We start from the raw sequence: 18,819 nt of genomic DNA on the forward strand, positions 1-18,819 counted from the left end.
TCAGAAAATTGAAATTTCAGACTTTCTAAAGAAATGGTTTGGAATGAAATAAAAGACCTCTTAACAATTCTTTCATTTTTTATTAATTTATAATAAAATTTAAAAGTTGTTGAAATAGAACAAAGATAAAAACAAGAATTTTATGAAACATGTATTTACAAGCAATAAAAATATAGCTCATCTTTGTGGTGTGGTATACTAGGTTTTTTTTTTTTTTTTTACTTTGATTTGATTAGCAAAATATAGCTATTCATCAGAGACAGAGTAATAGCCTGGGAGAATGCTACCCTAGAAATCTCTTAGGAATCCAATAGGATAAGAGATCCCCAGCTCTGTTTTAGAACTGTGTATATTATTGATTTCCAGATACAGTTAATGAAATGTTTACTGCTAGAGTGTTATTTTAAGTTAACAAGAGCATTTTTGCTGACTTGCTCACTGAACATATGCATACAATTTAAAACGGAATTTCAAAATACTTTTATTACATACACTCATGAAGAAAATAACTGAGGTCCTGAGACTGTGCTAAACTAATTCTGACTTTTGGTTCATGTTAATAACAGAACTCTTAGTCTTGTCAGACATGTGGCTTTCTGTTTTAATAAGATTAAGGACATAGGGTTCAAATTTATTTAGTTCAAATCTCTAGCATAGCAATATTTCTTTGCACAGTCCCCCGAAATGTTCTTGCTCTCCCAACTAGGTCTGGGTTTCTCAGCTTTGGCACCACAGACATTTTGGACGGGGTCATACTTTGCCGTGGGGGCTGCCCTGTACACTGTAGGATGTTTAGCAGCATCCCTGGCCTGTACTTACTAGATGCTATAGTACCACACAGCCCCAGTTGTGATAACCAAAACTGTCAGCAGACATTGACAACTGTGCCCTAGAAGGCTGAGGTGTCCTCCACTGAGAACCACTTAACTAGGGAAAGAAACATTCTCTTCTCTCCACTTAAGTTTTTGGGTCCACAACCATCACCACTTCATTTTATCTCAGTCAGTCAATCTCTCTCTCCCCTCCCCCATATGCAACCTGTGATTCCCCGCTTTGACAAACTAACATCTCAATTCTTCTCCAATTAAGAAAATATAAACACACTAATTAACCAACCTCAAGTTCTGCAACTATGTAGTTATAGCCCTCTGTGTTTTCGTTCTCTAGGAAATTTTACAAAGACTAACCTTCACCAGTACTTCTCAAATTGTGTTGTTAAAAGTAATCTATGCTGGTGAGATAACTTTATTTTTTAAAGGTATAAAACTCAACAAGAACACATATCATTACTCTCTTTATTTTATAAAACGGCATGTCTTTATAGCCATGGAATGGAGGGCTATATAGCTAACGAAGCAAGCTTCACGAGAGACCCTCTGATCCACACACACATCACAATCAGTTTACATACCTACGTGCAGCACCATCCCACTGATGTAAGCTGTGTGTATGTCTTATAATTTCAGTACTTTTGGGGTATTTGGTTCTTATTAAAATAAAAATGATTAAATAGGCTACCTTGTGTCTTGTTAAAAATGTAAAAACACATATGAAAGAAATTTTATTATCTTATAGTAATTAATGCATCTGTGAATATATTTCTTGCTACTGACTTAGGTAAATGTGCAAATTGTATCTCATGAGGACCTATTAGTATGAAAGCACTGCAATACAAATATGTTCTATGGCCAAACTAGCTTTAGCCTTCAATGTGCTTTATGGATATATGCAATAGGACTTTAGAAATAACCTTGGGTACAAAGATTTTCTTAGGATTATATGAGAAACTCAGCAGACTGAAGAGAAATTGCAGACTTATTTTAGAAAGTACAGTTAGGCTAGCTCACCTTCTTGAGACTTACTATCTTTCCAGACAACCATTCCATTTCTGGAGCTCCTCGAATGTTCTAAAGTGTTCTTCAACATTAAAAACAAAACAAAACAAAACAAAATTTGACCTCCCCTAGGATGATTTTTCACTCAATACTCTTTATTCCAATTAATCCAAGTTCTACTAAGCTTTACTTTTGGTGGTATATATTTTATAAAGAAAAATACATTACATATGCTCTTTCTAACTACATGTGAGGTCTGTACAGTAAGTATCCAGCCACGTACTAGGAAAATAGACACATTTATTGAAGAAGATACAAGAAACACTGTACATAGGACAATGATGCCTCAGTCCCCTTCAAAGTAGGCACGTTGGGACCTCACACAGTTCTCCCAGTCCCCATCAGCTGCCCTGTAGTATTTTCTTGAATCTCATTGATGGTTTGAAACCTCTTCCCTTTCAAAGGTGATTTTAGTTTTGGGAAAAGCCAGAAGTTGCAGGGCATCAAATCTGGGCTGTAGGAGGGGCTGAGTCACCTGTGTGTTTTGACGTTTTGCCAAAAAACTGCACGAGGTGTGATGCATGAGCAGGTACATTGTTCTGATGAAGCTGCCAATCGCCAGTTGCCCATAGCTGCGGCCTTCTGAATCATCCGAATAGTTTCCATTGAGGAATGTTAAAGCTTAACACAAAATTTGATGCAGATTCATTGCTCTACTAGCTCAGTCATTTTGGATGTGATGGCCACTCAGTACACATGCTCACTCGGTGGCATCTACTGTTCTCAATGACTGGTACAGTGAAGTCATCATTGTTCATGCATGTGCATTCCAGTCCACTCTCCTTGGCTGCCAGGTTACATCGATGTCTGCAAACCATTCTTGTTATATTAACAATGGTTGAACTATTTCTGGACAGACCTCCGTATGTCCTGTGCCCCCACCCCTGTATCTTTCTCATGGTACACCCTTTAAGTAATTATACTTAACAAGATTTATCTTGTTCCCACTAAATCTTTTCTTCCAAGAGCGATATCCTCAGTTTACTTAAATCTGAAATTCCAGTTGTCCAAATTCCTTATCACTGTGGTCATTTGTATATTAATATCCTTTTAAAAATATGGCACCCAGATCTAAAGGCATTATTTCACATATGCTAGAATTATAGGACCATTTCAGCTTTTACTGTACATATACCATTTGGGGCTGGTATTTGGCAATACAGACTGTCCTCAATAAATGTTAGCTGTACATGTTTCTTGATTTTTGTCATATACTTATTTTCTCAATCAGGCAGGATTCTAAATAAAAAATAAGTTTTCCTATTGCTACTTCACAGCTCTTTCTCTTCAACATGCTGGGATCCCTCTTCCAGAGCTTAAAGTGTTTGACCAGAGAGGAGGCTTAGTTTATTTGGCAAAGGTGCTCATTTTTTCCAAAAATCATCTGAAGGAGAAATTCTTGGCAAAAATTTACTGAGGATAGAAACCCCTTGGTGGTGTGCAGAATGACTTGCAATGACCAGGGATAGTGGACAGCAGACCACATCAGAATGCTAATGCAAGTGACAGAATTTCACAAACTTTCGGAGGTCACAAAAAAGTTATCCCAGGCTCATGAGCTAATGCAGAATAACTGGTGCCTTCTGTTTCTGTTCTACCATAATCTGTTAATAAGTGGTTAAATCCTAAAAATATACTATGGTGTTTTCTCCTTGGCTGTAGATTACTTGTGGAGAAAACAAAATATAACCTTTAGTTTGTTTTGACAAGACATCCTGAATAATAAAAAATGAATTGCTACTAGTAAAATTGTATTCAAATACTGCATTTTGTGGCTCCCAACAATCACATTCCAATTTTACCTTTACAGAAGTCTGATTAAGCCAATTGTGATGTACTTCTGGAAGTGTGGATCAATTATTTCACACCTGAACCTTTGGTAGAACTCAGTTTTATTTTACCCTGTGTTTTACACACACACACACACATCCCTTTTTCATGCTAATTGACATATTACAAAAGTCAAGAAATTAACCAATGAAACAATAAAAAAATCTGTTAAGTAAATGATTTTTATCACATAATGTAAGATTTTTTCCTCTCTTGGCTGTTCTTCAGCCTATTTTCAGACCAAACCCATGTTCCTACTACTTTTGGCAAGTTCTGCTACATTCTGAAATGGTCCCATCAGAAGCCCTATTCTCCTTTGCTTTTGTCCTCTGATTCTACTTTCCTCAGTTACTACTGCAGAGTCATATGGAATATTGGTTTGAACGGATGGGCATGATTCTAGGTGAACATTGTGATGCTCTAATTTCTCTGCATTAATGCTGAAGATACCTTTCTTGGCTACTTCAGCAATTCAGATAAGTTAAAGAACAATGTCCTTGAGAAACTGTTTTCAAAAGGCACTGAAGACAAGTGAGAGAATGGCTGAAATGTTTTGAATCCTCTGAAAGAAAAGCATTTCTGATATGTTCATTATTGTGTACATCATTCCTGATGGACACAGAACAGTAACTTCTCTCATATTCATGGAGTGGGCACAAAAGCACAGATAGTAGGGGGGTACTTCAAAGACGTCTGCCCTATACATTCTCATACAGCACTGTATATATTACTTTGATGTAAGAGACTTAAAAACATGCTTAACACAGCTGCCTTCAGCTGCAAGCCCACATTACATGGATTTATTTATTTTTTATTGCTACATAAATTACCATTTCATAGGGTTGGGCTGTTCAATTGTCATCACAAATTTTATAAGCACATTTTTGAAAAATGAGAAAGCATCATTCTATGAAATACTACATATGGCATTAACAGATGCATGCAAATGAATGCTGGTCTGGTTACTTCCATGAATAAACAATTCAATGATTCAAAAATAGTTTCAACATTACCTGAAGGAAAATTCGCACTTGCTCAAAAACACATAGCCTCGGCTTACATTGGTGGATGTGAAATGTGTAATATGCATGAATGTCATGAGAAAAGAGACAACAAAGAAATGGAAAAATGTATACTTATAAATAATATTACTAAAGGACACACACTAAGGGACATATATCAAAATACTTCTATGGAATTCCGCCCTAAATTTCTACATGGCTACATAGGAATTAATCTTTTCAAATAGACAACAAGTATTATCAAGCAGAACTAGAATAAAACAGAGAATGAATTGCTCTTAAATACCATTGGCCTGAGCTCATTTCTGAATTCTGATAAAGTATAAATGTTCTGGATTCTAGAAACAATGAAGTGTCCACAGAACAAAAGCCTTAATTGTCTATGAGGTACTTTAGTATAGAATAGTACATATTCAAGATATGAAATGTAGTTCATACATTCTTAGCCAAACTCTTTAATTTCTAAGTAACAATTTCCTAGTAGTATCAGGTTCAGTAACGTACCTGAGTAGCTAGGGCTATTCAGTTGTCTTTTCAGTAAAAATGGAAGATATTTGCAGCTCTAATTTACTGTTGAGTTCATTAAATACTAAAGAATTCATTAACTCATATACATTTACTAAATAGGGGGATGACAAAGCCTCAATTAGCCAGCTATGAAACTGTATTCAGAACTCTGTTCTGTAACATTTTCACTCACTTGACAAATACAGGTGGGGAAAAGTAGGTTTACAGTTTTGAGCACAGGCAACAGAGTTTATTCTTGGATTATTATTTATTACTTGTTGCATTACTTTCCATACAAACAACTGTAAACCCACTTTTACCCACCCCTGTATCCACTGACTGCCTATGTGCTGGCTGCTGCTCTAGGTAATTCATGTATATCTATAGGGACAAAAAACAAAAGACATACTTCAATTAATGGAAGAGATAAAACCCCCACCTCTGTGGAGCTGATAGTCTAGGGAGAAACAACACACAATAAATATTGGGTTCATCAAAAAGTTTGTTTGAATTTTTCTGTAAGATGGCTCTAGTAGCACTTAGTTGTCTTTAACTTCATTTGAAACAATTTCATTAGATTGTATTGTGACAGCTGTCATATCAGCATGCATTTTTTAAAAAATTATTAAAACTGGTGATTTTTTGCATAGACATTTTAATATTGAAGATGAAAGAAAATATACATTTTTGGGATATTATCCTTTATTATTTCAAGAAAAGTAAAGACACAACTAAAACACACAAAAAAGATTTGTGCAGTGTATGGAGAAGGTGCTGTGACTGATTGAACACGTCAAAAGTGGTCTGTGATGTTTCGTGATGGAGATTTCTCAATGGATGATGCTCCACAATCGGTTAGACCAGTTAAAGTTGATAGCGATGAAATCGAGACATTAATTGAGAACCAACAATGTTATAGCATGTAGGAGATAGGTGACATACACAAAATATCCAAATCAATAAAGTAATTGGTAAAAATGGAAAATGTGTCTTTTATTTTATGGAGAAAACCATACAGACTTTTTTGGTGAACCCAATAATAAGCAACTAATGATACTGCAGGTTAGAAGGTGTTATGTGTTGTGGAAAAGGAAGATAAAGAGCAGTCTAAGAAAGGACTGCAAGTGTCAGGTCGGCATCGCTGAAAAGGCCAGCTCTGAGCAGAGCTGGAAGCAATCAGAATATTAGCCAAGTAGTTCTGGGGGCGGTATTCTAGGCGGAGTGGTGAGCAGTTGGAAGTCGGGCTAGACCTGGCATGTCTGAGCTTTTTAAGGTAAGAGTATTACACTAAAAATATGTTGAAAGTAAAAATTTACCTCTGTTTCTATATACCATCATATTCCCACTATGTAAATTCCAAACAGGTCTATAATGCATGAAGAAATATCCAGAATGATGCTCATTAACATCTTATGAAGGTTATTTTTGGGCAGTAGATCTTGTGTGATTTACACACTCCTTTCCATTTTCCTATATTGTTTTGGTGCTTTAAACCAAAGATCATATTAGATTTGTAGAAACAATTAAGACTTTTAAACAACTATCACAAAAGCATAAGTTTCTATTTATGTATAAATGACTAAAAGAGCACATTGTATTTGTCAGAAAACTACAATACAAATATCATTATGCTTGGCTCTGGATTTACCAAGGCCAATCCTATTTACCAAGGATTAATAGCCTCTCATGTACCTTCACTAGTATTCACACCTGTACATGAATAAACATCTATACACATTTTTTCCTCCTTTGGGTGAAGATGAAAAAATAACATATTTTGGAATTGGGCAGCCGTGTTTTAAACCCCATTTCCAGCTAAACTGTCCAATGCTGGAAAAGTTATTGAAACACTGAATTTTCCACTTGTGAAGTGGTGATTCATACATTCATTTGTATTAAATGCCGACTATGTATCATTGAGGGTGCTGGGAAGAATAAGGAGAATGACTGAGCGACAGAACAGAGAGATAAGGAACTACAGCAACATGCCAAATGCTGTACAAGTACGGGTGCCATGGAGGCCTGGAGGATGGAGGGTTTGACTCTTCATAAATCTTTAAGCAAGGCTTCACTGGCAAGGTAACATTCAAGCTTAGTTCTGGGATGAAGTAGGAGTGTGCCAGGAGGCTGGGGAAGAGTTGGGTTTGGGCAGTGGAGGCAGCGAGGTTACATACATGAAGGGAGGTGTGAAAGTGTGAGGCTCACTGAAGCAATGCAAGAGGCAATGCTCTCCCAGAGTGGGGAATATGTACTCACATAAATGCAGGGTCCTTTGTTCTCAAAATCTTGGGGTCATCTTTGCCTCCTCATCGCCTCTTTATCTCATTAGCAAGGCCATTCATTATCTCTTGGTCTCACTATTCTACTAAAAGTTCACACCTTCATTATACTTCATTTGGTTGGAAGGGTTCCATCTGCTCAGCAAACATAATACTCCACAAGTAGTGAATGCTTTCAGTGATTTGACTCCAGCCTAGCTTGGCTGGAAGAAGCTGGTTTGGGCAGCTCCCACCCTGGTCTAGTGTTGAATAACTAGAGACTTCAGAAATGCTGCTCACTCTCTCATGTCACTTGTAAGTAATAATGCAGAAAAATTAACAGTGAACACTTACCAAGTGCCAGGCAGGGTACAAGCTCTGCAAATGTACTGTCCCATTTGATTCCTACAATGTAAGAATGGTACTAATATAAGCCCCCAATTCCTTATCCACAATTTCAAGATCTAAAAAGTACTGAAAGCCAGTAGTTTTTCATGTTTCTAACAAATTCACTTGAATAAAACCTGAACTGAATGTACAAAAGATCATGTATCATCTTTATTTCACTTATTATAAAACCCTAATATTGCCTGCTGTGGTGATACAAATGTGTTGGTTATGAGGTACTGCGTCAGACCTCGATGGGGAGGTTATCTAACACATCCAATTACTATACAATATAATCTTTCTAAAATCTGAAACATTCTGAATTTCAAGACATCTGATGCAAGAGTTTCCGATATGAGCAAGCTGAGACACAGAGAAGTTAAGTAACTTGTCCAACTCCACATAACTAAGATTGTGTAGACCCAAGTCTCGAACCTAAGCAATCCAGCTTTAGCACCTAAATTCTTAAGGATTTAACTAAACTTGCTCTGAATGTCCAATAAACCCCAAAGACCTCCAAAGACAGCTCTACAGTACTGTGAGTCTCACTTTATTATCCTTACTGCTTCAACTGAAGAAGGCTTCTTATCACTTGTGAGACATCCTCTGCTTTCCAAACGTCTAAGTTATCTTTGCTCAGAATTCCCTTTCCTTCAACACTGCTTGAACAATACCTACCTGTCCTTTCAGGCTCAACTTAAGTGTCAAGAATTCCCAGATAATGTTCTGGATTCCCTCAACCACAAAAGAGTTTTCTACCACATCCTTTATAGTACCTTGTATCTCTCTCTCTCTCCTTTTTTAGGGCACTAGAGAAACTAAACCTCATATGATAGCTAGTTGTAATTTGTCTCCTAAGTTGTGACTTCTTTCAGGGCTGTTGAGGGACCACGCACCATTCATCTCTCTGTCATCACAGACCTAGACCAGGGCCATGCTTATCTTCACTGTCCTGTACATGTTGGTTGAGAGAATAAAAAGCTACTTTTAATGATTGATTTTGTATTCATAGGTATAGGTGATGTTTAACACTTACACAATGACAGGTTTAGTCTTTTTTAAAAAAAACATTATCATTTGCAAGGGGAATTTTCATAAAGATTTTTTTTCCTGTTTCTCACGAAACAGAGCCTTAAAACACAGGGAAAGAAAAACAAATCATTTTCACTTAGAGACATCTACACTCCAATGCTGGCTCATCACATTGACTTCTAGTTCCCCCCCCAAAATTGTCCTTAGAAAAGTAAACATAATGCAGTATCTTTAGAAACTTTCCACTAGCATACATTTGGTTAGCATCTTTTCACTGAGCCATATATCCAGAGAAGCTTTTTATATTTTTAGTGTTGCCCCAAAAGTTGGCCATAAAGAGAGGACACTGTGAAATTTTAGGTAGTCTTTCTCATTTTTTTGTATCTTAAATAGTTTCCAGGAAATAACTGGATTTGAGAATTTTAATTTTGTTTCCATGAGGAAATTACTGAAGATGACATTTTATACTCATATCCTATTCTGGGTATAAAAATGCTAAGTGTTTTGCTATTAAGAATTTATTTCTAGTATTTTCCAGAGGTAAGGCTTAAAAAAGTGCTTTCTTTTTAAACGTCAATTTTTATTTCATGTAAAGGATGACTTGCAGTGAAATTATGAGGTACTTTTAAAAAGAGTATTAATTTATAAGAGGAACAGCTGATATAATAATTTGCAAATGGAAATTCTGGCCAATTTCTGTTTTTCTTACAGCTTTTTATTTTAGGTTAATGATGGATATATGCATATTATGTGCTTTGAATTGGCTTTCTAGAAATGGTAATGGATTCCTCATATTCCATCCAGTTTTGTAAATAACTGGCTAGAATTAGGCCATTAAACAAAGTGAATTAATTGGTCCATACAGAAACCCACCCAACAGTCCTGATCTTAGCAGTATCACGTTTCATTCAAAAGATTTCATCCCATTATTTTTCTGGAAGTTAAAAAAGGTAGTTCAAGATATTGTACTATTTGTACTATACATTTCCAGGTCTCTGTGCTAAAATCAAGTATTTTTGTTGTTGTTGCTACTGTTGAAATGTATTTCATGGAAACACCAGAGAAGAATTTTATTTATTTTTAATGCAAAACCCCATGAAAACAAATCATTTTGGTTTATTTACTATCTTCTTTAACATCTCTCATATTCAATCCATCCAGCTCCTCCTTGAATCCACTTCTATTGCCTATATAGGCCCTCATCCTATCATGCTGAACTGCTGCAACACACCTGTAGTTTGCTTCCCTGACTCAGATTCCTCCACCCTCCAAATCTGCCCTGCACTCAGCTGCCAGAATGACCTTCCTAAAATGTAATGCCGTAAATACTATTTTCCAGTTTAAATCTCTTTCCTGGCTTCCATATTCCTGGGATGGTCAGCTGCATGGTGTGGCTGACTCTCTTTCCATGCTACGCTGCCCGCCTGGTCGTCTGGCTCTATGCTTCACGCCGGGTTGCTTCACTCCTCCATGCTAGTTAGTCCCCATGCTGTTCTCTCCATCCAGAGGACAAGAAATAGCAGCAGATCTCAAATTTAACTCTCTCTCCTGACATCTTTTGGTTGGGGTAAGGAGTGGAGCCTCTGATAAACATTCAGTTTCAACTAAAATCTCTGGCTTCCCGGGACTCAGGTTGTCATGGCAACTTCTATTGGTCCCCCACTTTATCTGCATATGCACCTGCATTATTAGTGCTCTCAAGCCAGATATTTAATTTGAAAATGACTTTTAGGAGAGGCGCACCAGAAATAATAGATCCTATATATGCCACTCTTATCTAAAATAATCAGGTTTTAGGATTTAGCACTAAGTAATTCTGATTCACGCCCCAGGAACAAATCATACTATCATAAAAATTTTAAATTTTTTCATTCATTTAACAAGGTTTCAAAATGTAGCTATGTTCCTCTATCATTATTTTGACAAAACAATTTCTGCAAAAATTTCCTATAAAAATGTTAGCCAACAAAGGCATACTCTATGGAGAAAAGAAATTGTCAAATTATAAACCAAAGGAAGTTTCTTAAAGATGTGTAGAGAATGTCTTCTCTTTATACTGTATATACCACATAACGAGAGTCTGTCTCTGAAAGAAATATGGTTTCTCTAAGTATATATTCAAGTTTAATATTACCATTAATCCTTATAAATTTCAAGCATATAAATCCAGTCTCCTAAGATAGGAAAATGTCAAATGTGCCCATACAAAAATATAGCTTTCTAGCAAAGTATCTATTTTTGACCACTTTGTGATACCCACTTTGTGATACCTGTTTTATACCCAGGACGTGTACAGCTGACTTTCAGAATGAAGACGTCTAGAAGCACAGAGAGAATACATGGCAGCTTTAGAAGCAATATGGCTTTCCCTCCTTTCCTCTCCACCATGTTTAGCAAAAATAAAACCAACAGGCATACTTCAAAGGTGAATAATTTTAAAGTCCTTTCAAATCCAGCCATCAAAGACTTGATTTAACATGATTTTCAATGGCTTTTGCTGAAAGGCTGCTTTACATAAATAAATAAAGCAAGCAAGCAAGCAAGCTTTGCTTAATTTCTTAATCCTAGAAATATTTTTCCATTAAAAAAAGCCCCACCCCAAAATTATACCATTAAAATTAAATGCTATTCCTTAGGGACATTTCTTCCATAGCTAAGATTTTGAATATCACTTAATAAGCACAACCAGTGCCTCAGCTGTGAGCACCAGGACCTGTGACCTGAGGAGCGAATGCCTCCAAGCAAGAGGCCATGTCTTAAGCTACTTAATTTTTCCAGGCCTTGCTGCTCAGTGTCTCAGGCACCTAGTGTTCAGTGAGGACCAGCTTAATGAAGAATGAATGAAAATGTCCACAGTAGCAAGTGGAGGTGGTGGGACCAAAACCTAGATGCCTTCAACAATTATGCTGCATTTGTTTGCCCTTTACTTTCTGACCCTTACAGTACTTTTAAAAAGCATTTACTTATTGGTTCATTGTGTCCCAAAGGGAAAATAGCACATCTGTCCCTTAATCTACAAGTGGAAACATGAAAGTATGGGAGGGGGGAGAGTGGGGAGGAGAGAGATATGCATTGTATAGGAAAAAGTACAAAATTTCACAATGAACTTGGATTTCCATTTTAATCTTCTATCTACCAGTATAGTTCATAGTCCATGGTTAGAAATCCACACTCTGGAGCCAGACTGTGTAGGTTTAAATCCTGGGTCTGCTATTTATTGGCGGTGTGATCTCACATACACCGTGGGTCTATATCCCTTATCTAATTAATGGGGATGATATGTACCGACTTCACAGGGTTGATACAAGGATTAAATAACATATGTAAAATGCATAGAAAATTGTGACTTATTATAAGTTCTATTTAAGTGGTTACTATCATCATTATTATTCTTTCTACCAAACCAGTGAAAATTACCGTATTTTGCCATGTGTTGTGTGCTCCCATGTAATAATGCACAGCCATGTTTTTGGCCCAAACTTTCAGGAAAAAAATCTTTCCTTTTAATATTTTAATTCAATTATTTATTTATTTATATTTCGAAACAAAACCAATTATTATAATCCAGGGTATTATTTTGCACACAAATATTACTATTGCTTTCTAGAATTATATTTTTTAACACATAAGCATAAACAAAAAAATTAAAAACATTTATGTAGATAAGGAATTAGGACTACCCATGTATAATGCACATCCTTATTTTTTTCCTCAAAAACTTGGGCAAAAAATTGAACATTGTACATGGCAAAATATGGTAAATTTATTTTGAGAACTAGAGTGAGGGCAAGCATATTTTGGCAGTCGAATTCCTTCTTGAAAACCAAACATGCCCTGGTTGGTGGACTGAGTGCTGTTGACCTGTGAACCGAAAGGTTGCCGGTTTGATTCCCAGTCAGGGCATATGCCTGGGTTGTGGGCTAGGTTCCCAGTTGGGGGCGTGAGCAACAGATTAATGTATCTCTCGCACATTGATGTTTCTCTCCCTCTCTTTCTTCCTCCCTTCCCCTCTCTCTAGAGATAAATAAATAAAATCTTTAAGAACAAACAAAACATCATGCAGGACCCCAATAAATAGATAAAATAAGTTTGACTAAAAAATTATATCATACATTTAAATATATAATGTAGTTTTAAGTTAATCAGTTAACAGCATTTTTCACATAAAATTTTATAATTTGGGAGATGATAGTTATACGTCTTAATTATCCTTAACCTCTATCTTACTCATTCCTGCATTTCATTTTTGTTGCACAGTGTCAAGAAAATTTTGATTTACACAGATAAGTAGTTTCAAAAGCTTAAAAAAAAAAGGTCTTCAATGAAATTGATCCAAAGGCTTGAAACAGGAAGAACAAGAATCTTTTCAAAGAATTATTAGAAATATTTAAGAACTGTCTACATCCTTATGATAAGTCTAAATCAGGAAAAGCACAGTCTGTGTTAAGAACATAACGCCATGATGCAGCATGCTCTCCACTTACTCGTTCCTGCATAACCAACTGTGTGCAATGAAGGCAGGCACCATTGACACTGCCTGGCATTTAAATGACTGCTGTGTGTTCGTGCTTGTAACAGTGGCTCCTGCTTTCGGAATTTTACACGTGTGGACACACACAAGGCTGAATTTGGTGTGCAGAGCCACACCCATCTTAATCAATGCCATGCATGACAGAAGTTTAACGATAATGTGAAGGGGTGGCAGGAGACTCGCGAGGTCTGGAAAGAAAAACCAGACAAGTTAACAGAGCAACACAATTATTTAAATTGGTAGTTCTCCAATGTGATGACTTTAGTATATAAAACATTTTAGCGTGATTTATTTTATTACAATTTTTACAGTTAAAATTTAAATTATATGTTTGTGGAACTCCTGAAGTATGTCTGTAGAACTATTTAAAAACCACCGAACTTGAATTTTGATTCCACCTAGTGTACAGAAAACTGAAAAGAGTGTCAGATTGACCCTAAAAAGAAAAACTGAATAAACCATAAAAACCTTATTTGAGCCCAGAGAACTTAAGTCACAGGGTAAATATCCTCACAGCCAAGAAGGGACAGGCTCCTCCAAGTAAATTTGGAACCTGTAGACTGGCTCATCTGTGGCAGAACACAGAGCAAGAGACATCAGGTGTTATAAGTAGTTAGGAAGAATTCAGCTAAATCTTTAAGGGATTCTTAAAGGACAATTATAGGCTAGAGTGAGAGAGAGCACATGATTCCTGGGGACTGTAATCACACAGGATGCTCAAACCTACTCCCAGACTAATCTCCCAGGACCTCCACTGGATGCTCATGAGAAATATGGAAGCAGGGTGGGAAACCAGAAAAAACCTCTCAGCAGGAGCGAACAAGACAGAAAAAATGTTGGAAGGGACAATAGTAAAAAATTTTCCAAAAAAGTAATTGAAGATATCAAACCATAGATCTGAAAAACATAGAGAATCCTAAGTAGGATCATCATTAACAACAACAAATTGTATCGTATTCAAACTACTTGAAAACCAAAAGTAAGGAGAAAATCTTGAAGGCAGCCAGAAAAAGAAAAGCCACTATATAGAGAGGAACAAAGAATTGCAGTAAATTTCTTGCCACAAACTGTACAAGCCAGAAGACAATGAAGTGCCATCTTTAAGTGCTGAAAGAAAATCACTGGACTAAGACTCAGTTCTTGGAGTAAAGCCTAGATCCACCAAGAGCCCTACCAGTAATCTGGCTGCAGTTCCCTTGTGGAATGACTATTCCCAAGGTCATGGTGTCTATATACTGTATTTGTTTTGGACATGGCTTAGTAATTTACCTAATACATCTAATAAACAGACATCACCACACTACCATCCAATTCTATTCTATATGTATGATTTCTGTATGATTGTTGTTTAGCTATAAGCAGGAATGATCAGTTTATGCAGGTCACAGTATTTCTTACTCTCCTCAAATAGACTAATAATCGGACACACCTATACAGTCTTACTATGCTTTACTTTCTAAGTGCTTTTTATGTATTAAAAGAAACACTATATTACTGTTTGCTTGCTAGCTCAAAGAAAACATACAGTGATGTATGCTGCTGATTTTTCTAAACTTTCTTTCTACAATTCATTGTATGTTAGACTTCTACATCCGAGTAAGAATGTTACTTTTGGAAAGACCTTAACACAAGTATACTCAGGACTGCTGAAATCTCTCTTTCCCTAGACCAGTGACTTTCAACCTTTTTCATCTCATGGCACACATAAACTAATTACTAAAATTTTGTGACACCCCAAAATATATTTTTTGGCCAATCTGATGAAATAGATATAACTTTGATTCATTCACACTAGACAGCTATGTTGTGTTGGCTGTTGTCTTTTTTATTTGACAATCTAAAAGAGGTCAGTGCCCCTCAATAAATAGTCAGGTACTGCATGTTTTAAAAATTCTTGCGGCACACCAGTGTGCTGTGGCACACAGGTTGAAAATTGCTGCTCTCGGCTGTTCTATATAGAACAGCACTCTCTTCCATGTCTCCTGGTACTGTGGTAACTTTCTATCCACTTACCTAGTTATTTTTTTATAGCATTTATTGCTACATAAAGTATCATATTTTTTTATCTATCTGCCTGTCCATTGTCAGTCTACTGCACTAGAATGTATGACAGTAGGGACCTTTCCCCTCTTGGCCACTCATTGTTATATTTCCAGCACTTAGAGTAGTTCTTGGAACAAGAAGGAGTTCATTATATATTTGTTGAATAATGCACAAATAAATGGGTAAATATATGAACAAGTAAAAGAAATCCCTTTCACCTAAGGAATCTGGTAAACTTGGGGTGGGAACGAGCAGAAGCAGGTAGAAGTTGAATGCCTAAGTGACAAGTGCTTAACTGGTTTACCTGCGATCATCTGAGGTATTCAGCACAGTCCCTGGAACATTAGCAGACACTCAGTAATATTACTTGTGATTACTCATCATTATTCTTATCTCATGAACTCATCTAAACAAACCTGTGAGGACGCTACCATTTTCAGTTTTGCAAATTCAGAAAGGTCAAACAGTATACCCACGATGACGGTGTTAGGAAGTGGTGACAATGAATCCACCCAGGTACAAGAGACACAGGAGCCTGAGCCCAGAGGTGGGAAAAAACAATGAAATACTCGCTGCCTATCTCCTTGAAGCTTGTTTCATACCCTCATCATTAGTTCTTCTTGCCTAAATTATGATCTTTAGTTGAATAAAATTGAATGAATTTTTATTATATGTCATAAAATGGCTGGCTCTTCCCTCCATATTTGGGTTTTTATCTTTGCTTTCTAACTTGTGTGACCCCATAATGATAGCTTTAAAGGCAACAAGGCAAAATGTGGTCTTTACTAAGTTACAAAAAAAAATCCAGTTTTATGAACTCTAAAAACTGCAGGTCCACACCATAATAAATCAACCTGTGCTTGAAAGCACAAACTGTATATACTGGCACCCATTTCAGCTAAGATAAAAATGAGAAGTCCTTTAATGATAAATTGTCCCCTCCATATTATCCAATGGAAATACTCATATTGTCCAATACCTACAAGCAATTAGAAGGATTGAGTTTAACTTTCAAATTAAAAGGCCATTAAAATGGAGCACAGTTCTCCCAATCTGTCTCTGAAAAATATTCAGAGGACCTTCTTGGTCTTAAAACTTGGACGAAATATGGTACATAGTCTCAGATGTCCTTTTATCACAGAGCAATTCCATCAGCTATTTGAAACTGTAGACTACAGGAAAATGTGGAATAAAAATAAAATGGAAAACTATGCAGGATCTTTTAGAAGTTATTTATCAATTATATATTATCAGTCAAGGACAGCTGAACTTTAGAGCCAATCTGTCCCGTAGCCCCACGCCAGGTCACAAACACCAGGCCTAGGCACAGAGGTGCTGAACATCTGACAGGATACTGCATCCCACGTCTCTGTCTTCCTCACTGCTACAGGAACTAGGGAAAGATGTCCACTTAAATAGGAGTTTAAGTGCAAGTCCGTTCACCCCTCGTCAAGTGTGTATGGTATTCGTTATTCCCCTCACCACAGTGGGGGCTTTAATCCTCAGTCTATTACTTATCTGCAGGATGCGAGTGTGAATTCTGTAAGATCTGGGGGGAAATATTGGTAAGTTTCATATAACAGAGCAGACATTAGGTGTTTACCAATAACATCTGGCAATACAATTTAAAATGTCAAAATATGCAAGATAAAAAGGTTGCATCTGTATATTTTAAGTTACTCTTTTATAAGAATGTATGGTTTAATATTTGTGAGATTGAATTGATAATCATATTGAAATAGGGTTTGTAGAACTAGGGCATTAAAACAGACCAGTTTTTAAAATGTGTAAGTTTGTCCACACATGCAAAAAACAAATTGAGTGTTTACCTACTGACAAATTCTTTAACTGGTATTTAAAATTTTTTAACGCACCCACTAAGTCCTTACAGAGATCACAGCATGAGAGAGAGAAACATTTTTACTCATTTCCTTTAGGCCATGTCTACATAATGCTCCTAATTTCTCAAAGAATTCACTGAGTTCTAAAATGGATCTTAAAATCCAAACTTATGCTTTTATCATTCAGGTGGCCTCATTTTGTCCTTTATCTTTCTTAATAATTATCATTCCATCCATTACTCCTATAGTTCTGTACCTAATTTTGTGAATAGATAAAAGGGAAGCTTTTAGTGGTTTCTGCCTCAAATTCTCTGGCCTGTTTCTGGCTCTCAGCTTTTATTGCCAAAGGCGTGAAGATCAAAAGATGCTCTTTGCTGAAGTGTTTACTGCCTGTAACTTACCATCTCACAACAAAGGATTTCATTATTTACATCTAAGATGAAAGAAAAAGTTCCCAAGTAAAAGGCCTGCATCAGACAGATGCGTTTGAATTTTCTTGCCCCACACTCAGGAAAACTCACATCATCAGCATCCAGTCAATCTAAAAGTCGTTAAGAGCAAAAACCATCTCTTAGGGAGGGGGGCTGCTCTGGCTTTCTTATTCAGTTCTTTGGCCTCACCCATATCTTCAATCTTCCCCAACAGGGTGGTGACATGGGCTCCTTTCACAAGCACAGAAACATCTCACAACAGCCCGTGGAAACATGAACCATTATTTACACTGGAAAGAATGACTGGGAGCAGCTGTGCCCAGCAGTAGACAGCTCTAGCAGCAGAAAGTGGGGTTGTGTGGCCAATCTGTTATGATTGTAACATCTAATGGACTGGAATAAAATGGATTACTAGCGCTGGGGCAAATGGGGAAGTTTCTGACACTGCTGCAGGATGCTGGCTTCTCCCTGTCTATGGTATCGTCAGACTTCTCGATGAAGGTCTGGTAATCCCCATGGCATTAGTTTTCCACACGCATAAACCCCTGGAATCTAAGTCGACTGGGCAAATGAAGAGGACTAGGGAAGTCCACTGCGTCACTCACGTTTGTTTCAACCTAAGGGGAAGCGAAGACTGGCTGTCTTCCTTATAAAATGTATTAAGCTCATGAAAGGGCTCATCTGAATCACATCCTTTTCCATGTCCTTTCCCCATTTTTGCATGTTTGTCAATACTTTTTTATGTCCTGCAATATTATCCTGTTCCTATCAGAACCAGGTCTCTCTCATTGATAATATTCACACTGATTCACTTATTGCTTAGGCAGATCTAACCAATTTACCCATTTGTTGACCATACTCCTTGTCAGTGTGCTAATTATATGCCTAATCCACATTTTCTATCTACATTAAGTAAATTTTGGTCAGGAACTAGGTCTATATAATTCTACTTCTACAAGTCCCACCAAAAGAGTGTGTACTAAAAAAAGTCCCACTAAAAAAAGGTGGCTTTTTTTAGGATGACCGAAATCCAGAGGCCCCA

At 36.8% G+C, this 18,819-nt stretch overlaps 2 protein-coding genes across 7 annotated transcripts in view; one reads left to right on the forward strand and one right to left on the reverse strand.

Moving 5' to 3' along the window:
- The window catches only part of CMSS1 (cms1 ribosomal small subunit homolog), a 379,939-nt gene that overhangs the window by 195,450 nt on the left and 165,670 nt on the right, over nt 1-18,819 (reverse strand). For 2 of the 5 annotated variants that reach the window (XM_053918304.2, XM_024558131.4), the window contains exon 2: nt 7,867-7,917. The exons of the other annotated variants lie outside the window; for them this stretch is intronic. In XM_053918304.2, coding sequence (XP_053774279.1) covers nt 7,867-7,917 — 51 coding nt within the window. The remainder of the gene's footprint in view (nt 1-7,866; nt 7,918-18,819) is intronic. 5 annotated transcript variants of the gene reach the window in all.
- FILIP1L (filamin A interacting protein 1 like) overlaps nt 1-18,819 on the forward strand; it is a 310,336-nt gene that overhangs the window by 127,115 nt on the left and 164,402 nt on the right. The window lies entirely within an intron of this gene.

The sequence above is a fragment of the Desmodus rotundus genome, chromosome 2 (genome assembly GCF_022682495.2).
Source record: "Desmodus rotundus isolate HL8 chromosome 2, HLdesRot8A.1, whole genome shotgun sequence".
Lineage (NCBI taxonomy): Eukaryota > Metazoa > Chordata > Mammalia > Chiroptera > Phyllostomidae > Desmodus > Desmodus rotundus.